This window comes from Rattus norvegicus, chromosome 2 (genome assembly GCF_021556685.1).
Source record: "Rattus norvegicus strain SHRSP/BbbUtx chromosome 2, alternate assembly SHRSP_T2T, whole genome shotgun sequence".
Taxonomy (NCBI): domain Eukaryota; kingdom Metazoa; phylum Chordata; class Mammalia; order Rodentia; family Muridae; genus Rattus; species Rattus norvegicus.
The window spans coordinates 184,589,271-184,613,327 of NC_141535.1; the positions used below are offsets into that span (position 1 = coordinate 184,589,271).

At 46.7% G+C, this 24,057-nt stretch overlaps 2 protein-coding genes and 2 long non-coding RNA genes across 40 annotated transcripts in view; 2 read left to right on the top strand and 2 right to left on the bottom strand.

Annotated features, from left to right (window-relative positions):
• Positions 1-265: 265 nt before the first annotated feature.
• LOC147996410 (uncharacterized) lies at positions 266-3,539 on the bottom strand. The gene is made up of 2 exons (XR_015676538.1): positions 3,352-3,539; positions 266-526 (listed from the first exon to the last, which is right to left on the bottom strand). It is a non-coding gene; the product is annotated as an uncharacterized LOC147996410 (long non-coding RNA).
• On the top strand, positions 3,294-10,822 carry Rfx5 (regulatory factor X5). Of its 7 annotated transcripts, NM_001107694.1 has the most exon segments (11): positions 3,308-3,388; positions 3,900-3,926; positions 4,155-4,286; positions 4,492-4,525; positions 4,868-4,950; positions 5,565-5,684; positions 5,778-5,897; positions 6,009-6,090; positions 6,388-6,589; positions 7,176-7,279; positions 7,630-10,819. In NM_001107694.1, coding segments are annotated over 9 exon segments (2,046 nt in total). In that variant the 5' UTR covers positions 3,308-3,388; positions 3,900-3,926; positions 4,155-4,173; the 3' UTR covers positions 8,818-10,819.
• Positions 6,130-23,276, bottom strand: LOC147996411 (uncharacterized). 14 transcript variants are annotated; one of them, XR_015676529.1, is made up of 6 exons: positions 22,470-23,010; positions 21,850-21,935; positions 21,079-21,329; positions 9,123-9,302; positions 7,142-7,253; positions 6,130-6,768 (listed from the first exon to the last, which is right to left on the bottom strand). It is a non-coding gene; the product is annotated as an uncharacterized LOC147996411 (long non-coding RNA). The 14 variants fall into 14 exon arrangements; XR_015676526.1 differs by lacking the exon at positions 22,470-23,010 and adding an exon at positions 22,262-22,313; XR_015676532.1 differs by lacking the exon at positions 22,470-23,010 and adding an exon at positions 22,262-22,313 and having other exon boundaries at positions 21,079-21,214; positions 21,850-22,012.
• Pi4kb (phosphatidylinositol 4-kinase beta) overlaps positions 22,660-24,057 on the top strand; it is a 32,150-nt gene continuing 30,752 nt past the window's right edge. For 14 of the 18 annotated variants that reach the window (XM_087635177.1, XM_087635162.1, XM_087635209.1 and 11 more), the window contains exon 1: positions 22,660-22,817. The gene's annotated coding sequence lies outside the window, so the exon portion shown is untranslated. 18 annotated transcript variants of the gene reach the window in all.

Here is a 24,057-nt window from a genome sequence, read left to right on the forward strand (position 1 = left end):
AATTAAATAAAAACACCATGAAGATGTGTGAGCTCCAGTTCTCTGAAGAAGTCACATTAATCCTGAGGTCTGCCCAGCTTTGGCAGACTAGAATTCTAGTCAGTTCTCCAGCATAGGGACTCATACCTATAAACCCAACACCCAGAAGACTAAGGCAGGAGGATTGCAATGAGTTCAGGATAAACATGGGGTAATGTGACTATAAAGTCAAACTTGACTGGAGTGAAACCATGCATTTAAAAAGAAAGGACAAAAATCACAGTTGTAAAAGTTTCAAATCCTATTTTTAATGATGGTTCTTAAACACTTTAACGTCCTTTTAGCCTATCATCCACCAGAGGTAGTGAAAAAGAAAGGATACGGGAGAAGTGGACCTGTTTAGAAGGGTTCTTTGGAGCAACTCCCGTCTGTGGTGTCTGGAAATCAGCATTCAGTTCACAGGTCGGCAGGCAGCAGCAGCTCCATCCACTGGCAAACACCTCATGGATACACAGCAGTCCAGTTCGGTAGAGTTGGGTGACTCGACCTAGCAGAGACAGCCAGGCCTCAGCCTCAGCTTGAGTCAGCAGGAGGGACCAGGAGGAACACCAGAAGTTCTTGGCTGTGCCTCTCTCAGGGCAGTGAAGATCAGTGAAGACCGGAGACCCACAAGCATGGCACAGCTAGCTGTACTAGCAAGCCAAGCTCTGTCTCCATCACTCCGTGGAGTCCTATGTATACCCTCCAAACACCACGTGTCCTCCACGTGCTGTACCTCAGCACAGGCATCCAATCAGCCTGAGTCCTCAGAGTTCAAATGGAACCCAAATACAGAATGTAAGGCGGACAATACGTGCAGTGCATGTTGTTAGCAAAGAATCCTTCATTATGTGTCCTTTCACGTGCTTGCTTTAGCAGAACATCCTCTCTCCTGTGTCTGCTTCAGTGAAACATTCCTTGACAAGTTTACCTAGTCTTTCACCTGTGTCCACTTTAGAAAAACACTCCTTCCCATGTTTACCCCAGCAAAACACCGTCCAACATACAACTGACTTGTTCTAAGTGGTCAGGAGCCTGCCTCGTGGTCTCAGTTGGTTGGGTGCCCTACAGCAGCACAGTATTAGTAACTTTTAGCACAGGAAATGACTCGACCTTTAACTCAGAGGGCAACCTCAAGCACACTACCTCAGTCTTAGGAAAATACTGACTGGAGGGTGTCTCTCCAACGGCATATTTACCAATTCCTTTAAAGATAGAACTTATTTGGTCTCATTAACTCTTCCAAAGAAGATACTCATTTCCACTTCCCACAGTAGGGAGTGGGGGTCTCAGAAGGCTGTGGGGAAGAGATCACAAGCAGCTCCATCTTTCCCTCTTCCTTTACAAAAGCACTTCGCTCAGGATTGGAAATATGACCAGAGTGCCACATCTCTGCTGTGACGAGACTCTGCTGTGGTGACCATGAACACTTGAGAGAAATGCAAAACTTTGCATGTGCACATTTCATCACGATTTCAACAAATCTTAAGGGCTGGAGAGATGGCTCAGCGGTTAAGAGCACTGACTGCGGGGTTGGGGATTTAGCTCAGTGGTAGAGCGCTTGCCTAGCAAGCGCAAGGCCCTGGGTTCGGTCCCCAGCTCCGAAAAAAAAAAAAAAAGAAAAAGAAAAAAGAAGAGCACTGACTGCTCTTCCAGAGGTCCTGAGTTCAAATCCCAGCAACCACATGGTGGTTCACACCCATCTGTAATGGGATCTGATGCCCCCTTCTGGTGTTTCTGAAGATAGCTACAGTGTACTTATATATAATAAATAAATCTTAAAACAACAACAACAACAACAACAAAGAGGGTTAAGCACCTGAAGGGAAAAGTTGTCACAGTACTAAATTTTGAGTTAACCAAAATTCCAATGTTCACCAAGCACGGAACTCCAGGAGTATGCCCCCTAGGAAGGAGATGAAGTACACACAGGAAACGGAAATGCGAACAATCACAGGCAAAGGTGGGCAAGCAGAAAATACAGAGAGGAAGGCTACTGGCTCAACAGACAGGCTTTCTTCTGGAACAATACCTTCAGTGGGGGTGGGACCAATTGTCTTAAGTGGAAGGACCGTACAACTTCCTTTTGTGGCCAATGGTCAGCAGTTGCTATGGGTAGCTAGGGAGATAGGGCATGCAGTGGGTGGACCAGGCAACCAATAAATATCTCTTGTGGTTTACTGGGGTAGGTGGGTGAAGAGGCAAGAATCTAGAAAATGAGTTGGCATTAACTTTGGTTCTGGGGGAGTTGTCATGGCTTAACTAAAATGGAGGCACTTTATAAAATGGTGACACAATGGCTAACAACAGACAACCATTTTCTCGTAATGTGGTACAGCTGCTAAGGATTTAAAGATTCTTTGTGGAATGAAGGGAATCCTGCAATTCTGGAGGTTGCTGGCCACAGGGGATGGGTAAGCAAAGAGGCAAGGATGGAACGGTTCAACCTGTCTTATTAAAAAAAAAGTCACAGGACTTTATAAGGAGTTGTCATCACTAGACATCATTTTCTTGCAAAAATTTAAAAATATCACCCACTGATTCTTTCGGACAGCTCTGATAATCAAAGGCAACAATAAAACATGGTAGCTATGGCCATTCCATTTTGTAAAGCATTTTGGTTGAACAACAAGAGTTCCTGAAACCTAAAAAAATGTGGTTCTCACAACCAAAGTAACTTGTTTTTATAGATTCTTGCTCTCCACGTCCTTATCGATCCCCCCAATAATGGTGATTTTTATCAACCTTCTGACATTTTAAACTCACCTTATTCCCCAGCTACAACTAGCCAACCACTTTCCTACCCTGCAACTCCTGCTGTGGTTCTTGGACCCCAGACGGCATCTACGGAGGTCTTTTCCCCCCGAGTAAAGCCAGTGGTCGGTCTCTTATCCGTCTTCTCACTGATCTTCCAACGCCCAGGATCAGAGGGCAAAAGACCAGATGCTCCAGAGGCAGCCGAGCGCTTGGGCTTTCATCCTGCGGTCCCTTTAAGAACAGAACCCTCTCCGGACCCGCAGACCTAACCGACCCCAGTTTTAACCGAAACCTAACCTGGACTTCCCCCTCTTGACTCAAATAAGACTAACTTTGGATTTTCCCTCCCCTCTCGACCAATCAGATTCTGTTACCAGGCAGACTTTCACTGCCTTCGTCTTGGAGGCAGCAACGGCCAATCACAGAGCAGGTCGTGCGTGTATCCAGGCAGATCGCGGCTGGCACAACCATTCAGAAAAAGGAAAAATAAAAGCAACGCACGAGCCCGCCGGCCCGGCACCGTGGGGCTGGGCTGGATCTGCGGTAGCCACGGGGTAGTTTCTCTTTCTCTCTTACCTATCTAATGTCCGTGCTGGAAGGCGACGGTTCCGAGGTAGGAGGGGCAACAGGACTCGGGAGCCAGCAGGACCAACTCCATGCCCCTGCGCACGTGCCCGAATCTGGGACCCTGTTCCCCGCAGGGTTTCCTGCGCCCAGTCCCCGGAGTTCGGAGACCGAGCCCCGGCGGGCCAGCACCTGGGGATGGGGTGGAGGGGCCCGAGGGGAGTGGGGACGCCTCGGGGTGGGATGTCGTGGGATGACGTAGGGTCCGCGCCACGGCGAGGGGGGCAGCGGGGGAAGCCGTGGCGAGACTCAGTAATGAGAACTTGGGCCCAGTTTTTTTCAAACCTGGAAAGGCCGAGTATGTTTGTATCCCTTCCGACCTTCCAGGCAAAATCAATGGCGAGGAGTCTCTTAGAGGATCAGAGAACTTTGGCTTGTCGTTATAGGTGTTTTGTTTTTTTTTTTTTTTGGGGGGGGGTGGGGGCGGTGTTGCAGCACTGGGAGAAATTGTAAGATTTCTTTTAACATGGATTTCTCCACCCCATCCTTTCCCATAACAGTTTTCTAGATTTGGGAGACTTCAAAAGGTGGGACATACAGAATGGAGATGTCAGAGGTCTCTTTGGGTATACAAGGACCTGATAAAGTAACGGAATAATTCTAATTTTAGAGAAGGCAAGTGGTGAGGAAAACCACTGGGGGAAGCTTTGCTTCTGTTTGTATTTCTGGGTAGAGACAGGACGACTGCCTTGAGGTCTCTAGGAGAAAGGAAGCTTGGTGGGAGTTAAACCCTCATATCTATCCTTCTCTCTCAGCGGTAGTCCTCATGCTGGGATGGCAGAAGATAACCCTGATGCTAAGAGCCCCAAGACTGGGGCAAGGCCCCAAGGTGGTGCTGAGGCTGGGGAACCTACCACCCTTCTCCAGAGGCTCCGAGGTACCATTTCGTAAGTAATTGTCTCTCCAAACCCTGTTCTGACCCAGCTGCAGATCCTGTTACCCTTCACTCCTCCCTCACTCCTCCCTCAGGCAAGTGTTTCAGAGCAGGCTGAGCTCTGTGGTGGTAGCTGTTTGGTCCTTTTCCTGACTCTAGCAGTCAGACAAAGGGATGGGAAAACCTTGTGACCTCCAGCTTTCTCTTCTTCTTCACAGCAAGGCCGTGCAGAACAAAGTAGAGGGGATTCTGGTAAGCATGTTGGGGAGGGATACGGGTGGTGTTATGGGAGAGAATAAAGGTTCATGGGGGAGAGGCGGTACTGTCCACGTGTGTGCATCATGCTTTCTCCATCTGTGACCTATGTGGAAGGCGATGAAATCAGACCCAGTCCCCTCCCCTCTCTCCCTTTCTCTCTGTGGCAAGCCCCTAAGGTTGCCAGCACAGTGAGCACCCAACCTCAAGTCATTTCTTAGGTCCCTTTTCATTCTGACGAGCTGACATAGAGTCAGCTGGTATGGGCAAGATCGGAAGAGCATTCACTGGGCCCACTTGTGGCTTCATTTCTCCTACCTCTGTTCCCCTGTGCCTCAGCAAGAAGTACAGAAGTTCTCAGACAACGACAAGCTGTACCTCTACCTGCAGCTTCCTTCAGGGCCCAGCACTGGAGATAAGAGGTACTTTGGTGGTGGTGTTTTACTGCTCACAAGCTCTGATTTTGAGTCTCACTGTAATGAGTCAAAAAGCAGGAGGTGGGGAGTCTGGAGGGATGGCTCGGGGTAAGCACTCTAATACCCACATGGTGGCTTACAACCATCCGTAAGTCCAGGTTTAGGAAATCAGACTTCACTCTCTGATCTCGATGGACTCCAAGTGCACATGTTGGGCACATGCACATATGCAGGCATAACACTCATACGCAAATAGTTATCTTATTTTTAAATATTTATTTATTATGTATACAACATACAACTTTCTGCCTGCATGTATGCCTGCAGGCCAGAAGAGGGCATCAGATCTCAATACGGATGGTTGTGAGCTACCATGTGGTTGCTGGGAATTGAACTCAGGACCTCTGGAAGAGCAGTCAGTGCTCTTAACCTCTGAGCCATCTCTCCAGCCTGATATCTTATTTTTACAAGTTAAAAAAGAAGTAGGAGTTACATAGCTCATGTCCTTTATCAAGAAGTGAGGCCCTTGGCTTGACTTAGCAGGGAAAGGTGGATCTGGGACAAACTGATTTGGTCTGGCATCATGGACATAACGTTTGTCCCCTTTGCTTGTCTGACAGCTCGGAGCCGAGTATACTGAGCAATGAGGAGTACATGTACGCCTACAGGTGGATCCGCAACCACCTGGAAGAGCACATGGACACCTGTCTGCCAAAGCAGAGCGTCTATGATGCCTATCGGTGTGTGAAGAAGGTGGTGCCTTGCTACAGTGACCCCTGAATCCACAGTAGCCTTCTCTGAATGTCTTGTCGCTCTCCCTTCTGCCCACTCAGAAAGTACTGCGAGAGCCTTGCCTGTTGCCGCCCACTCAGCACAGCGAACTTTGGTAAAATCATCAGAGAGATCTTCCCTGACATCAAGGCCCGGAGACTTGGTGGTCGGGGCCAGTCCAAGTATCCTTGACCGAGAGATTAGGAATGGACCTGGGGAGGAAAGGTACCATAGAGAAACAGCCTGACTTGCCTTTGAGGCTTAAATTTTGGCTGCTCCTTAACTTGGATTAGATATTGCTACAGTGGCATACGAAGGAAGACCTTGGTATCTATGCCGCCATTGCCTGGGCTTGACTTGAAGGGATCTGAGAGTGTAAGTAATGACCTTGCAATGATACTTCTCTATCCCAGGTAACAGACAGAGCCTTTAGGACTTGCTTTAATGGTTGAGAAAAATCAGTCATTCATACATTGCTTCTGAGGGACTTTCTGCCTCCCCTGTGGGGGGAACATGGGAGGAAGAGAATTTGAGTTTCTGAGTCTACTCAGAATTTGAGTTACTGCAGACTACTTCTGTCGTTGGTCTGGTCTCTGCTATAGTCAGCAGTGAAGTCCAGAGGTTAAGTTCCTTAGTTCATAATCTGACTGAGCATGTCTCTCCCCAATCCAGCCAGAAATGGGCCCAGAGGTGAGCCCAGCGCCGAGGGATGAGCTGGTGGAAGCGGCCTGCGCCCTGACTTGTGACTGGGCGGAGCGGATCTTGAAGCGGTCCTTCAGTTCCATCGTTCAGGTGGCCCGGTACCTCCTGCAGCAGCACCTCATCTCAGCCCGGTCGGCACATGCTCACGTTCTCAAGGCAGGGGGGCTTGCCGGTGCGTGCTCCTGCTCGCGTCACATCTGCAGCCGCCTTTGGTTTTGTGTTTTACTTTTGGAGGGGTGCACAGGGTTTCCCTGTGTTGCTCAGGATGGACTCCAACTCCTGGGTTCAAGCAGTTCTCCCACCTGAGCCTCCCAACACCGAATGCTGGTTCCAGCTCCACTCTCCAGGCTTCTAGAATACATGGGCAGACACACCTTGGATGCCCTTTCTCCTTGGTGATCCTTTCTGTGTGGGTGGGCCATCCACTCCTGTTACTCCTCAGGATCCTCTCTGGGACCCAAGACTAGGATGGCAGGCCAGTTCACCAGGGATTTCCCTGTTGTCCCCTCCCTCCCCAGTACTGGGACTGATTATAGGGGAGCACACCACCACGCCTGTTTCTTATGTCGGTACTGGACATAGAACTCAAGTCACGCTTACGTCACAAGCACGTGACCAACTGAACTCAGCCCATCCATCCCCTGGTGAAGCAGTCCCCGCTGGTCTAACTGGCAGTTAGGCAGTCAGAGTCACTTCACTCTCCATTCCCTGGTTCCCTCCTCACCCTTAGTTTCTTATCATTTCTGGTCCCTCTGCAGAAGAGGAAGAAAGAGGCCCTCGAGAACGGTCATCATGTAAGTCCAAGAATGGTGTAGAGAACCTGGAAGGTGGAGGACCTAAGAAACCAGAGAGACCAGCGCAGGTAAGGCAGCTGGTGCCGCTGGCTTTGTGCTGAGGGCTTCAGGTCTTAGTGGACCCTTCTACATCTTCACTTCTCCTTTTCTTCTGGTGCTCAGTCTTTTATTATTTTTTTTCAGTCTTTTATTTTATTAGTTAGATTTATTTTGTGTGGATGAATGTTTTGCCTGTATGCATGTACCTGTACCATGTATACCTGGTGTCCAAGGGGAGAAGAGGACTTTAGATCCCCTGGTACTAGAGTTACTATTGTGAGCTGACCTCTGCAGGAACAACAAATTCTAACCCAAGCCATCTCTCCAGCCTCTGAACTTACAGTCTTTATAACTTACTATAGCTCTGTTTGCATTTTAGCCTCCTAAAGAGCTAGAAGCCCGAGCTGGGACTGACTCTCCAGGGCGTTCAGAACGGAAGAAGAGTGTAATTGACAGCTCAGTTCCAGCAGCCAGTAAGCCACAAGTTAATGCCCTTGTGGCTCGACTGCCTGTGCTCCTTCCAAGAGCACCACGATCACTTATCACACCCATTTCAGGCACTCTGAAAGTAGCCACGCTGCCTCTGCCGACCAGGGTTGGAGGACCCCAGGCTGCTGTACCCATCATTAACATGATCTTACCACCTGTTCCTACTCTGTCAGGGCCTGGGCCTGGGCCTGGCCTTGGGCCTAGGTTTGGGCCAGGGCCTGGGTCAGGGTCAGGGCCTGGGCTTGGGGCTGGGCCTGGGCCTGGACCAGGACCTGGGCTTGGAGCGGGGCCTGGGCTTGGGCCTGGGCTTGGGGCTGGGGTCGGGCCAGGGCCTGGGCTTGGAGCTGGGCCTGGGCCAAGGCCTGGGCTTAGGGCTGGGGTCGGGCCTGGGCCTGGGCTTGGGGCTGGGCTAGGGCTTGGGCCTGGGCGAGTTCCACCTAGAGCACCCATTCTGCCTCGAGGTACAGAGAGCAGGGAGGTAGGCATAAGTGGTGACCCAAGACCGCATGACAAGGGTGTTAAAAGGACAGCTGAAGTGCCTCTGAGTGAAGCCAGTGGGCAGGACCCACCAGTTAAAGAAATGAAGCACGAAACAGAGGATACAGTAAGTGAAGCGAAAAGGAAGCGGGGACGTCCTCGAAAAAAAACAGGGGGGAGTGGGGAGAGAAACGCCACTCCTGAGAAGTCTGCGGCTGCTGTGAACTCCCCCCGATCCCCAAGGTTACTCTGGGAAACATGGGGCTCAAAACGAGAAAACAACTTAGTTGGGAGACCAGAAAGACCAGGGGCAGTGGGTGAAGCTCAGCGGGAAACAGTGCTTGCTCAAGGTCAGGAAGATGGTGCTGTTTCCAAAGGAGAAAAGAGCTTGAGTTCCCAGGAAGCCAAAGAAGCAGAAGATAAAATTCCTCCTGTCACCTCAAAAGTGAGTGTTATCAAGGGCAGAATTCAAAAGGAGGCTCTTCAGTTGGTAAAGGGAGAGGCTGATGCTGCAACACAGGGCAACAAAGGGTTAAAGGGCCGTGTACTTCAAAGTTCCCTAACCCATGAGCATAAAGACCCCAAAGCAACACCCCCATGATAGACAGGTCTGTCAGGGAAGCGTGGCCATGTTCATGTGAGCTCTGCCTGCCTGCCTGGTAGAGGCCCTTCACTGCGCCCGCCTCTCATCCAGCTAGTCTTTCCCCAGGGAGCCCACTGGCCTGGCTTGCTTCGTGCCTCGTGGCTGCTTCAGGCCTTTCTAGCTCTGTACTGTGGCTTTAATACAAACAGTAAATCTGTAATGACTTCCCACCTATATCCCTATGCTCTCCTGGGGGGATGGGGTAAGTATGAATGTAGCTTAGGGATATTCTGGCTTCTAATCATAGGGAACTTAAAACTCACTAAAGATAAAAGCAGTTTATCAGCTGATGATGTTGCAGAGTCCAGAGGCAGTCCTGGCTCCAGGTGAGGCTTGATCTGATTGCATACTCTGTTCTTCTGCTTCACATAATGTAAAATCACCCTTAGTTTGGACCACTTCACAGCTGCCAACACTCCTAGGCTTCCGTTTGACCATTGTATCTAAGCAGAAAGAAAAGGTATCATTGTGCCAGAAATCCTAGCAAAAGCCCAAAGATTTACCATGTTTAACCAGCCTAGGTCAGGTCCACTCTTGACCGACTAGTGTGGCCAGGAAGATGTTTATGCAGTGTGTCTCTAGACATGGACCACCTTTAGGAAAAGGGTGCAGTCAGCCTTCTCACAATCCCAGGTTCCCCAGATGGAGACTTGGGTGGAGGACGGAGGAGGTGCTGGGGAGCAGCGACCAACTACTCGGTGTGCGTTAGCTTGCTGAGCTGGGGTGAGCTGGACTTCTGCCTTTCCCCTGAACCTTGCCTCTCCCTCAGTACAGCTGTAACTTCTTATCTCACTGTGGTCTGGGAAGGACAGAGAAGGAAGCCATTCTCTTTAGTCTCTTAATTCTTACAGGACCTCTGTCTCCTAGAACAAGCTCCTTTTAGGGTCTGAATCTTATTTTCTCTGAAGCCCTGTTTCCTACCTCCCAATCTAGTGCCACCTTCTCAGAGGACATGATCACCCCACCCTACCCCATCATTTCCTTACATTCATTCTACATCCATCAGATGTCATGCTCTTGTCATACGTGTGTCAGGACCTAGCCAGGACTGTGGGTTAGGCTGGACTAGCAGAGGAGGTGACGCTGATGCTGCAAGTCAGGGAGCACCAACAGGAAGGATGCAGATGCCCCAGAAGTATCCTTGGGAACAGCAGAAACCAGCCTATGTCATTCGAGGACCTACCCTGTCCTCCCCACAGGATGGATAGCTTCGTGTCAGGGAGTCTTGGTTTTAGTCCCAAGAAATAGATTTTCTTTCAGGGAGATATCACCCATTTGTCCATTTATTTCCATGAGAGCAGATTTTTTAAAAAATATTTGATATCTATAAAGAAGTATGTACTATAAATTATGAAATGCAATGCGTACCTATGACCCATCATCCAATTTATACATTAAAAATACTATTAGATTTTTGTCCCCTTGCCCAGCCTCTTCCTAGAGGTAGCCACTGTCTTTAATTTTATGCTCATTAATCACTTGTTTATATATATTGGCCATGTGTGTATATATTCTTTAAGAATGTATTATTTTGTATTGCTTGTACTTTTAGCTTTACAAAAATGTTGTACTCTGTTCCTTGAGGTTTGCTTTTTTGCACTTAACCATTGTTTGTAAGACTCCTCTACGTTGTGATTGCTATAACTTGTTCATTTCCATCTGTATAATACTCCACCAAGCATACAAAACAACTTAGGTAGCCACTCACCTGCTGAATAACATTTGGGCTGTTTGCAGGTTTCTGTTCTTATACACAATGCTGCTATGAACATTCTTGTATATGAGTGCCTTTGTTTTTAGTAAGATTTCTAAAGAGGTTTCTAAGATGGTCCTGAATGGTCCTTTTGGTCTGCGTACCTCTGAGCGGGGGACTGTTGCCTCTTGTCTTACTTTATGGAAGAGTTTACATCACATAGAAATGAACTGTTCTTGAATGTTTGATAAAAACTCACCTATAAAGCCATCCGAGCCTTATGTTTCTTTGTGGGCATAATGTTTCTTAATTTTGTTTTGTTTTGTTCTGAAGCTAAGGTCTACCAGGCTCTACTGTCCTGGAACTCGATATGTAGACCAGGCTGCCTCTGCCTCCCAAGTGGTGGGATTAAAGGTGTGCACCACTGTGTTCTTTGTAGGCATAGTTTTAAATACTGGTTCAAGTTATTTAATAACTGTATATACTACTTGGGCCCCTGAGTCGTTTTCCCAGTTGAGTGTGCATTCATGTCTTTTTTCTTTCCTTTTTTTAAAGATGGAATCTCACTGAATATCCCTGATTGGTCTGGATCTCACTGTGTAGACCAGGCTGGCCTCTCTGCCTCCAGAGCACTGAGATTGCAGGCGTGTGCCATCCCCGCTCGGCTCCTTATTCTTCCAAACACAAAGTTCACGTGTTCTCTTTATTTTTTCATTGCTGCTGCTTACTGTGTCATCCTTTCCCCCTTGAGTCAACCCTACAAAAAGTTCAGTTATAAACCTGCAGGTACGACTCCTGTGGGCTTTGCTGAGCCTCTCGTTTATTTCCGTATCATGAAGTATCCATTTTGTTCCCTACTTTCCTAAGGCTTGATCTTATGTTCCACAGAGTTAGTATCTTCTTTTTTTTTTAAAGGTGAGTTTGGTTTTTGTATCCCAGGCTCAACATCACTGGGTAGCTGAAGATCTCTCTGAACTTTCGGTCGCCTGCCTCTACCTTCCAGGTGCCAGGATGACATGCCCACCCTGCCCCACTTGTGCAGTCCTGGGACTGCATCCCCGGGATTCATGCATGCTGGGCAAACCACCAATCAGCTGCACACTCTGTCCCTTTATGTGTGCTTACTTTATCTAATGTGCATTGGTGTGAGGGTGTCAGATGCCCTGAAGTGGAGTTACAGTTGTGAACTGCCACATTGGTGCTGGGAATTGAACACCTGAGTCCTCTGGGAGGGCAGCCAGTTGTCTCAACCACTGAGCCATCTCTTCAGCCCACCCTGTCCCTTTTATAACTTAGACAGTTGGCTACATCTTCAGGATGTCATTTTGCTTGGATTTGCCTTGGTTTCTGTGTTGGTTAGGTGCCACTAACCAGCCACTAACTTGTGATCCTCCTGCCTCAGCTTTAGAAGTGCTGGGACTGTAGGTATATGTCACATACCAACTATTTTAAAACTCCACTTTTCCACAACCCATGAGGTTTTCTATGCCATATAATACTTTCATTATTTAATTTTTAAAACATTCAAATTACTCATGAATTTGTATATATACATGTGTGCACATACATGTAGAGAGCTGAGCTTGATATTAGACCTCTTCCTCAATGGCTCTCACCCTACATATCAAGAGTCTCTGGTTGAATGCAGAGTCCCATGTTTTGAGCTAGTCTGGGCATCCCTGGTCCTGCCTCATATGCTGGGATTATAGGTTGGCCTTCATGCCCACTGAACTTTGGAAACTCCAGTCCTCACACACAAGCACTTTTTGCCATCTCCAAAGCTCCCTTTATAACTTGTTTGCTTGTGTATGTGGTAGGGGTAATCAAACCTAGAACTTTATGAAAGCTCTACCACTAGCTATAACCCTAGGACTTTATGAGTTATTTAAAAAGTTTTATAAATTAACAAGTGCCCAGAAATTTACATTTATCCTTTTTGAAGCAGATTTTTAACTATCGTTAATGTTCAAATAATATGTCTCTGAAGCAGGATATGGTCCTTCATGCCTGTAATTCCAGCACTTGAGAGGCTGAAGCAGGAGATTACAAAGTTGAGGACAGCCTGGGCTATATATAGTAAGTCCAGGCTAGCCTGGGCTGCAAGTGTGAGACCATTTCAGAGAACAAACATAGCCAGGTATGGGTACAGGCCTACATTGCCACCCTTGGGAAGTAAGGCAGGAAGATCAGAAGGGCCAGCTTCAGCTGCATAGTGAATTTTAGGCCAGCCAGAGTTATGTGAGACCCTGTCACAATAACACACAAGGCAAGGGGTGGAGGTGGGGGAGGGGGAGGGCACAGGGGACAGAGATCCTTCAGCAGTAAGTTCAGTTCCCACCACCCACATCACTAGCTCACAACTACCTAAATTCCAGCTCCAGGGGATCCAATGCCTATTTATGTATTTGTGCACGTCTGTGTGTGTGCACAGACACACTCACAAAATTTAAAACAAGTTTTAAGAGATGGAATAATCTGAAATATAATTTTTTAAAACACAACCTTTTCTTCATTCAAAAACCTATAAATGCACAAAGTGTTTTTGGTATAAATTCTTTGACTTTTTTTGGAATTTTAATGTTTTCCGAATTAACTTTAATATCTAATCTGTCATGGTCTATGATTCCTCCTGTCTGTGGTAGCTCATCTGCTCTGATACTTTGTACTTTTTAAGAATTTTGAATGCATATCTTGTCAATCTACAAATGTCCTTAGGGCTTAAATTTGAGATATTTCCCTATTGGCTTCTGCCAGGAGCCAGCACATACATCCAGCCTAGAGACAAGCTGGCCCTTTGGAGAGCCCAGAGTTAGTGGGTGGTGACTTGGTTGTACAGAGTGCCCACCACATGGGAGGCACAGGTTCAAGCAAGGGGAAGTCTATAACCAGGCGTCCCAGTCTTCAGGGAGGCCTACGGTTCTCACTGTTCCGCACACTGATTTGGATGTCGTCCCCAGGGAACCTAGCTCTCCTACATGTTGCTCACCTTTTATGTGGCTTTCAGCATACTGTCATCTATTTTCTCCTTGAATGATCCTCCCTTTTTTATTTTTTAAGATTTATTTATTTATTATATAGAAGTACACTGTAGCTGTCTTCAGACACCAGAAGAGGGCATCAGATCTCATTACAGATGGTTATGAGCCACCATGTGGTTTCTGGGATTTGAACTCAGGACCTCTGGGAGAGCAGTCAGTGCTCTTAACCACTGAGCCATCTCTTCAGCCCCCACTCCTTCCTTTCTAATGAACTCAGCAACATGCTAACAATTATATGATAGCTGTCACTGATCCAGAATCTAGCTGTCTTTTGGTGAGAAAACTCTTGGTCTTAGCTACGCTGTCAGACGTTATGTCCATGAATATGATTCTGGTGTTTCCCTTTGTTTCTTGAAGTGCTAGGCACTTACAAAGCTGGTTCACTTAGGCTCTGTCTTCAGACATTCTAATCGGGAAGACCAACAGGTAAATCAATATGTTGGCAGCAGAGTATCAGTTTTCTGTGTACTAAACCCAGAGCCACGGAAGTCCTAGGAGCAGCATGCAGACCAGACAGGGATCAGAGATGACTTCCTAGAAGAGGTAAGCAGGAGGCAGTAGGATGATTCTAACTCACAAAGCAAGGACAGAGTTAGGAGAAACCAAGCTCCTAACTGTAGACATAGGGACATCAGTACTCTGGGAAGGAAGCACGAGCTAATGAAGCCTTTAAGGTGCAAGCAAGGACTGCGTTCCAGGAGAAGCAAGCTGTGGGTTGGTGGCATGGAAGTACAGCGTGGCGAGACCATAAGAGGGACAAACTAAAGTCGTCAGAGTTAGTGGCAAGTGCCTTTGCCTACTGAACCATCTTACTAGCCTGATTTGCATGCGTTTAAAATAGCTTTGTCTATCCTATTTTCAAATGTATCTTGGGGCTGGAGAGTGGCTGTCAAAGTGTCAGCCACTGACAAAGTGCACAATCATGAAAGCCTGCGTTTAGATCCCCAGCATCTACTTAAAAGCCAGGCAGTGTAACATACCTCCAGTCTCACTGCTGGGGGAGTAGGGCAGAGGCAGGAGGACCCCTCACTGGCTAGTCAGCCTAACTAACGATGAGCGCCCAGTTCAATTAGATTACCATTGCAAGAAATAAGATGGGAAGCAATCACGGAAGACGCCCAAAGCGTGCTTCTGACCTTCCTTCATGTGCACACACCTGTACAAACACCTACGTGTGAACAAGAATATACCATGCACAAAAACACGTGACATAAAACAAGCGGTCCTTCGATGTTTGAGCAATCTTCAGTTTATTACAGGAAAGACTACACTAGCCCCTCTGTTATCTCCACTTCTCCTTTACAACTGCAGACTTCCAGTTCCCACTCCAGCACTTCCTTTAGGGGCTTTTCTCACTTTAACCTTCTTTCTGTGAAACCAAGACCAAGCTGGCGTGTCTAGTCCATGGTTTCAAATGGTTCTACTATTTTTGTGGCTAATTATATAGAAATTAAGGCAAATTCATACTAAACTATATTAGGATGTTTGTAATGTATTAATTGCATTGATTCCATGTATGTGTCTTTAGTGGCCTTTGTGTATGTGTGATGAGGGTAGAACCCAGGGTGTGTGCAGGCTAGACACATACTCTACCAATCAGCCTCATCCTCAGCCCTTGTCTCAGTACTTGGTTTCTGACTGTGTGTGTGTGTGTGTGTGTGCGCGCTCACAAGTCGTGCTGGGTGTGTTCCTAATTCCTCTGCATCTGATTTTTTTATTTGTTGGTAGTTCCATACATTGATATAATTAGTTTTAGTCATTGTCACACACTCATTTCTGCCTCTTCCTCATCACTCTCTGTGGGGCCTTTCTCAGTAAGTCTCCTCCTGCTCCATGTCGTCGGTCTCTGTGGCCACTGAGTTTAACTAGGGTGTCTGAGCAGGTGGGAAATCATTTACTGGCTCTGAGACGAGGTCTTTCTGTGAACCTGGAGCTCACCAATTCAGTTGGATGGGCTGGAGAGCAAGCCTCGGCATCCACCTCCCCAGCACTGGGGTTCCAGGTGTGTGCCATCCCGGACGTCCTGGGGAGTGAAGCCAGTGCTTTGCTTGTGAGCGTCTGACTGAGCTCAGGTTTCTCATATAGTTCCTCTGCAGCCTACTTCACCTGGAACATGCTGAATCCCCTGTGAGATAACGCTAAGCATTTTAAATAAACAGATGAGTAAACAATTTTCCCTTTTTCCTTTTCTGTTTTTAAGATCTCACTGTGTAGCTCTAACATGGGAGCTCCTTATGTAGACCAGGCTAGCCTCAAATTCACAGAGATCTGCCTGCCTCTGCCTCCAGAGTGTCGAGACTAAAGGTATGCACCACTACACTCAACCACAGTGTTTTTTTAATTGTATTTTACTTGTGTGTTTGTACCTGCAAACCATAGTGCTTGAGAACAGGTCAGAGGACAACCTGGGGACATCAGTTCTCTCCTTTCACAGTGTGGGTCCCAAGAATCAAACTCCCATCATCAAGCTCGGTGTCCGAGTGCTTCTGCCCACTGGACCATCTTACTGACTATATGGCATCTCTTACCGTTTTTTAAAACAATGTTTTTATTATCCTTTGAGAACTTCGTACAATATATTATCATGTTTGCCCTCCCCAACTCCTCTCACATCCTCCCTCACCTCGCTCCCCATGCAACTTCATGTTCCTTCTCTCTTAAATAAAAAAAACACATGGAGTCCAATTTGTTTTGGCTGACTACTCCTAAGAATGGGGTCTGCTCAGGAGTGAAGTTGGATAAACGTCACTTCCTTGAAAAAACTGATTCTTCCTCTTCCAACGACTGTCATTTGGGAAGAGCTTCTTGGTTAAGAGTGCGTGAGCCTTTGGGCCCACCTCCCACCTCCACCCTGGGATTGCCTTTGGCTTTAGCAGGTCTCATGCATGCTGTTGCTATCTCTCTTGAGTTTATTTGTGCATCTGCTCTGGAAAACACTGGTCCCTAAAAGTCATTTACTACTCTGTCTCCTAAAAAACTTTCTGCCCTGTCTTCTGCAGAGCCCTGAGTGAGGGAAGAGATCCAATAGAAACATTCCATTTAGGGCTGAGCAGCAGCATCTCTTAAGAGTGGAGGACAGGGGGTTGGGGATTTAGCTCAGTGGTAGAGCGCTTGCCTAGCAAGCGCAAGGCCCTGGGTTCGGTCCCCAGCTCCGAAAAAAAGAAAAGAAAAAAAAAAAAAAGAGTGGAGGACAGGGCTGGGAGTACAGCTTATGGTGGAGCATCTGTGTGGCATGCATAAGCCTTAGGTTTCCGCCCCAATACCATAAAAAAGGTAAAGCGAAAGCTGTCCACCATGTAAATCAGTATAGAAGTTCCTCAGAAAATACTAATACTACCAAGTGAGTCTCAAAATGACTGACTGATCGATAGACAAAGTACCACATATGGCAGTTCAGTCTTTGATTCTAGCTCTTGGGAGGGAGTGGCAGGCAGGTTTCTACGGTTTGAGGCCAGCCTGGTCTGTATAGTCAGTGTGGCCAGACTGGCAGACCCGGTTTCAAACACGTGCACACAGTGCTCACTGAGTAAAGGCGAGAGACTTGTTTACTGGAAGGAGGATGAATGCCAGTCTGTTTTATCACTTGCCAAGTGTGTGTGTGTGTGTGTGTGTGTCCACGAATCCATGGATGCAAGAAAAGGGTGTCAGATTTTCCTTGGAGCTCAAGTTACAGGTGGCCACCTGACGTCAGTGCTAGGAACCAAATGCTTGTCCTCTACAAAGACAGCAAGCATTTTGCCAATGAGCTGTCTCTCCTTACCATGATTATGATTATTTTTTTATACACATAGATGTTGTGCCTATTTGTATGGCTGTGCACAGTGTGCATGTCTGTTGCCTGCAGGGACCAGAAGGCATTGAATTGCCTGGAACTAGAGTTCTAATGACCCGTGAACTGCAATGTGGGTGCTGGGAATTGCACCCAGGTCCTTTGAAGAGTAGCCTGCACTCTTTTTTTTTTTTTTTTTGGTTCTTTTTTTCGGAGCTGGGGACCGAACCCAGGGCCTTGCGCTTCCTAGGCAAGCGCTCTGCCACTGAGCCAAATCCCCAACCCCTAGCCTGCACTCTTAACTGCTGAACCATCTCTCTGGGTCCACCATATGATTTTGAACATTTATTCAGTCTAGGATTTTCAAAGCTTTATATTGCAACCCATTACTGCATTGTGAAATCAGTTTAGTAAAACATTGTTTCTAAAAGGGAAATAAAATAAGCCCAAAACTATGAGAGTGTTGCACACAGAGTTAGGTATTAGTTCATGAAACTTTTATTTCAGATTAGATGTGCTCATATGTTTTCATGGTATAAAGTGTATTGGCTGTTATGAAGATATTTTAAATGTCTGAATGTTTTGCCTGCATGAATTTATGTACACCATGTGTACACAGTGCCTGAAGAGGCCAGAAGAGGGCATCAGATCCCCTGCCCTAGAGTCATAGGTGCTACTGTGTGGATATTGGAATTGAACCTGTGTCCTTCACAAGAGCATTGAGTGCTCTCAACCACTGAACCATCTCTCCAGTTCCAAAATCCGCAGTTAAAAAGCCAGGTGTGGTGGTATTGCTTACAACCTGGACACTGAGGAGGATCCCTGGGGCGTGCCGGCCAGCCAGCACAGCCTATTTAGTGAGTGCCAGGCCAGTGAGAGATGCTGTCTCAAAACAAAAAAACAAAACAAAACAAAACACACACACACATACATACATACACACACACACACACACACACAACAACAACAACAACAACAACAACAAAAAGCAAAAAAAAAACAAAAAAACAAAACAACAATAGCAAAACCCAGAGAGGATGGCACCTGAGGGAACAACACCAAAGCCTGTCCTCTGGTCTCCACAAGCACATGTGTGTGCACACCAGCAAACACATGCACTGGTGCACACACAATAAGAGGTTTAGTAGTGAGGAGCTAGAGAATAGTACAAATATTATGCTTCGGTGCTGGATATACTTGTCATGGTTGAGTTATTTGGAAATTAGATTGGAATATAATTGCCTATGCTTTAATGGTTTTATGATCTGACCCTTAGGGGCGCCACGGAGAAGTCAAACAGTCTCTCTCTAACTCCAGCCCTCAGGGGGCTGAGGTAGGAAGAGCTCAGATTTGAGGCCAGGCTAGGCTACAGAGTGATGAGATCCTGTTTGGTTTTGTTTGTCTCTTATGTAACTGCCTATCCTAGAACTACCTATGTAGACCAGGCTGGTCTTAAACTCACAAAGATCTCCCTACTGGAAGGCGGCCATGCCCAGCCAAAATTCTGGGTTGGTTGTTTTGTTTTCTTTTGTTTTTTTGTTTTGTTTTTTCCAACCCCCCCCCAAAATGGGACAAAGGCTTTAAAAAAAGGCAAATAAGAATGTAGAAAAATTAGTCAAACCTATGGATTTAAAATATTTTAAGTTTATTCACTTTGAAAAATATACCTTCCCAAATAAAACATCAGTGAAATAATTGTTTTACAATTTCTTTTTTTTTCTTTTCTTTTTTTTTTGTTTTGTTTTACAATTTCTTTAAAGATTTTTTTTTCCAAGCTGAGGACCGAACCCAGGGCCTTGCGCTTGCTAGACAAGCGCTCTACCACTGAGCTAAATCCCCAACCCCGTTTTACAATTTCTTTTTTTTTTTAAAGATTTAGTTATTATATATAAGTACACTGTAGTTGTATTCAGACACACCAGAAGATGGCATCGGATCCCATTACAGATGGTTGTGAGCTACCATGTGGTTGCTGGGAATTGAACTCAGGACCTCTGGAAGAGCAGTCGGGGCTCTTAACCACTGAGCCATCTCTCCAGCCCAAATAAATGTGTCTGCGACCCAGTTCTTTTTTTTTTTTTTTTTTTCTTTTCTTTTTTTCGGAGCTGGGGACCGAACCCAGGGCCTTGCGCTCACTAGGCAAGCGCTCTACCGCTGAGCTAAATCCCCAACCCTTACAATTTCTTAAATCTCCCTTATACCCTACTAAATTCTCATATCTGCTCTGAACTCAATCTGATTGCTGTATCAACATATGCGTTTTCCTGTGGTAGAAACTTTGGATATCTAGAATGCAAAGGTAAATCCTTTCCCTTCCTATAGGACAGCAGTTCTCAGCATGGGGCTCTCAACCCCTTTGGCAAACCTCTGTCTCCAGAAATACTTAAATTATGATTCATTACAGTAGCATTAGTTATGAAGTAACAATGAAATAATTTTACGGTTGGAGTCACCACAACATGAGGAACTGTATATCAAAGGGAGGTTGAGAACTTCTTCCTTAGGAGCTCAGTCTAGATAAAATTAGACCACTAATCCTAGCTACCTGGGAGTCTCAGACAGGGTTGCAGTTTGAGTACCTAGATCAAAAAAGGGAGCAGGGTCTGGATAGGGCCCAGTGGTATAGCACTTGCTTAGCACGCATAAGGCACACATGCCCAGCACTGCAGAAACAAATGACACTGTCAGAATGCAAGTAGAAACAAAGTTGCAACATATGTGGTGGTAAGTAAACAAAACACCCAACCTCTCCGGATAAGAACTGGAAGACAAAACCATAAATGCAAAGACGTTTTCACCTGTACGTGTAGGGCTAAACAGAAATCTTGAAGTAGACTTTCTACTTACTCATGACTTAATTCTATGTAGGTATATAAATGAGCGAAATGGCCTCATTTGGTTAAGAATTGCCATTGGCTGGGCTATGGTGGTGGCCTCCTTTAATCCCAGTACTTGGGAGGCAGAGGCAGGGAGATCTCTGAGTTTGAAGCCAGCCTGGTCTACATAGTTCCAGGACAGCCAGGGCAAATGTAGAGACTTTATCTCCTAAAAGCAAACAAACAAACAAACAAACAAAAAAAAAACCCACAAAAAAAAAAAATAAAGCCTACTTGTGCGGCCCCAGGGAATCCTAGGTTGGAGGAAGATGTAACATTTTAAACTCTAGGCTACCACAAGGTCACCACCTCTTGATACAGCTGGTTGGAAGCTAACCCGGAACTGTGGTCCTGTCAGGTGGACTGGTGATCACCAGCCCAGACACACAGTGACAGAGTAAGCTCTTCTTTGCTTACCTTCCGCTGCTGTGGCCACCCCACCCCCTGCCTTAGCCTGGTCTGTCTGTCTGTCCTGTCCTCGGGCTCTGATCTGTATTATTCAGCAAACATTGTTTTTTCACCTCTTAGAATGCCCTTTCTTTTTTATCCTACTGGATACTGAGTTCTGCCCTGCAGGGTTCACAGAAGCCGTCCATCCTTCCACCGTATACTCTGCAGCCAGGCCTTCTGTGTTGATTTAACAAGGTTTTGCCCAGTGTCTCCAGTAAATAAGAACTCCATTTGTTCTACTTTTGTGCCTGCTGCAGGTTTTATGCAGGCATTTCAAGCTATAGCTTCAAATAAATAAATAAATAAATAAATAAATAAATAAATAAATAAATAGATAGATAGATAGATAGATAGATAGATAGATAAATAAATAAATAAGAAAGATAATCTTACCTGTATGAATGTTTTGCCTCCATCTATGTATGTATCTGGTACCCGCAGAGGTCAGAAGATGGAATTGGAACTCCCTGGAAGTGGAGTTGTGGATATCAAGCAACCATGTGGGTGCTGAGAATTGAACTGTGGTCCTCTGCAAGAGCAACAGCACTAAACCACTGAGCCGTCTTTCCAGTCCTTCATCTTCAGCTCTTTATCTGCCTCCCTCCCAGTTAAATACGGAAGCAGGGACATCCTTCACTCCTCACCTGCATGTTTCCATAACAGACATGTAGTACTATAACCAAATATTATATCACATATTATTGTTAATATAGTGTTATAGTAATATTGTCATATTATTATACAGAAGCTGAGGTTTAGTCCAGCTTGAGGGCATGTGAATGTATTCCCATAGGCCAGTGGCTTGAGCCAAGGAATAGCACAAGCAGCCTTGGAAAAATAGACTGTCTCTAAAAAGGGGAAAGGGGCATGGGAAGGAAGCTAGAGAAGAAAGGGAAAGAAAAACAAAAAGAAACAAAGATCTCAAATCAGCCTATAAGCACAACGAAGATGGCAGCCAAGAGCTAGGCTCAACCAGCTTCCAGTAGAATATTAATTATCTACCCTCACCAGGGGCCTAAGATATTAAAAAAAAAAAAAAAGCCTCAGGAAAAGTGTTGGGACAGTGATTGTGGGACTTTACGAGGCCTGCTTATGTTCAGTTTCACGCGATTTTGTTTCGTTTGTAAAAGGAATAGGTCCTCCAAGCTTTTGTATTTCACTCACCTTTCCTAACCTGTCTTGAACAGCCTCTGTTAAAGTCTTGGCGACAAGCTGAGGTGACCTCGGAAGCAGAACCTTGTCCCAGAGTGCTGCGAAACAGTGAAAAGATTGAGGCGGTTGGACTGGGCCATTCCTGAAGCTACAGGGGCATACTCATGGCATCGTCCTTAAAGATGAGTAGGAAAAGGAAAATGAAGGTGATTGTCCTCCTTTCTTCCTCCCTTCTCTTTCTCGTCTGTTTTCTGGCCCTCCCACATGAGTCCCACCGGCTGATTTACGAAGGGAATCCTGTAGGATAGGAAAAGAAGAAAAGCCACTGGTGGCAATTACGGTAACTCGGTGGCTTATGCAAATGAATAGTTGACGTATAATTTGCGTGTTGGTATACTTTTGGAAGTACATAAAATATCAGTACCTCCGCATCCCTCCACTGATCCTGCCCACGCTACTTCCCTCTCGGCTTCCTTAGTAAAGCCTGCCTCTTAGGTCCGCCCTCAAACACTGGGCCCTCCTTCCCCCATAGGCTCCTCCTCCCTGTCCCCACCCCCGCTCCTTCCCTAGCTTCCAAAAGCTCTTCCCCGCCCCCTTTTCCTTTCTGAACAGGCATGACTCGGGCAGCTCACCCGACTCAGATTACTATGGCATCGGTAGTGTCCTGACAGTTCGGAAAGCAGGAAAGCAAGCGCCGAGAAGAAAGGCTCGGGCCCAGCGGACTCTTACATCGCAACCCATCAAGGAATTGTTATTTTGGGTCCTGCAAGTGGGGTCCGGTCCAACTTGAGGTAGCGTGAAGGCCCCTTCAGGCGGCGCCGCGGGCAGCCCCGCAGCCGGGGCCTGGTGCAGCCGCCGCGGCCGCTGTCAGGGAAGCGCAGGCGGCCAATGGAACCCGGGAGCGGCCGCTGCTGCTGAGGCGGCGGTGTCGGCAGTCCGACCCCGACCGCCTGCACCCCCTCCGCGAGGGTCCCCCGGAGGTAAGCGGCTCCTCCCCCATGAGTCGCCTTTGCCTGTGGGGGGTCCTTCTGCCACCCTGTCCCGCCCAGCCTTCCGCGACCTGGGATCGACTACAAAACTGCCCCCCTGGTGGCAGCTGCACCCTGAGGTCCTTCACCCTTTCCTCTCGGGCGCGGGGTCGTCTCCTCTGCTTTCTGGCTTCCTCTTCAGTTTAGCCCCTCCCTCTGCCCCGCGGATTCCACCTCCCACCCAGCACCACACACACTTCTTACCTCTGTTGCCTCTGTTCCTTAACTATTTTTCCAAGTCGTGAACCTTTTCCACATTAGACCCCTTCTACAATATCTATCCATGTTTGCCCTTCCTCGTCGTTTGTTTCTGCTCACAAGACTTTTCCATGGACTCCGCCTTTATCCCTTTTCCTTTTTTGCCCCACTCTTCCGAGTCAGTGCAATCTCAGCACAGAGTTCTCATTTCCCTCAGCTAAAGATTGTATCCCTCTCTTCTGCTTCCGATTCCATTACCTCACCATAACCCACTCCCTCAGCTCCTGGCTTCCAAGAACTGTCTATTCCCTTCTCCTTAAAGGATCTCAGACTACTGTCATCGTACTCCGATACCATTTACTTTAACCTTAGTCCTCAACCCCTCTCCAGGGTGCCTGATGTTCTCTGAAGCTGTCTTTGGCTTCCCTTACCCTTTCTCAATCTCCAGTCCTCTGGAGGGCTTCCTGTAGGAGAAAGATCTGACGAGAACACCCCTACAGATAGTGATTTCCAACTTTTGACACCTCTCTCCAGAATTTTGCTGATGTTCGTCTCCCTCAGCTCTGTTTTCCCCGTGTTTTAAGTGTTCTCTATCACACCCTCTATCTCTGCACATGATTTCAGATCAGCTAAACCTTGAACTAAGAAAATCTGAGAGGAGGGGGAGCCTTAGCTGTCTCGGGCTTTTCTGGACAGATGTGTGTTTCTGAAGGGTGAAACAACTTTTAAAGAAGTCTCTATCAATCAGATTACATTTTGTTGAGTGTTTAAGAGCAACCTCAGGCCTGCATGGAAACTGAATGAAGTTATAAGAAATTTTGCTTTAGATTATTTATTTTGGGGTTTTGTTAGGTCACAGAATAGTATCTCCTACTCCTGTCTAGACCTAAAGGGAACCATTACTTTCCTGACTGAAGCTTAGTGGACTAGTGTTGGTTAGTTTCATAAGAATTTGGACCTAAGGTGAGGGTGTGTGTGTATGTGTGTATGTCTG

Excerpts from the sequence above, each read along its gene's own strand:
- Rfx5 (XM_087624065.1), top strand. The coding sequence starts at position 4,174 with ATGGCAGAAGATAACCCTGATGCTAAGAGCCCCAAGACTGGGGCAAGG. Across the intron at positions 5,685-5,777 it reads AGCGTCTATGATGCCTATCG|AAAGTACTGCGAGAGCCTTG; the intron begins GTGTGTGAAGAA and ends CTGCCCACTCAG. Across the intron at positions 6,091-6,387 it reads ACTTGAAGGGATCTGAGAGT|CCAGAAATGGGCCCAGAGGT; the intron begins GTAAGTAATGAC and ends TCCCCAATCCAG.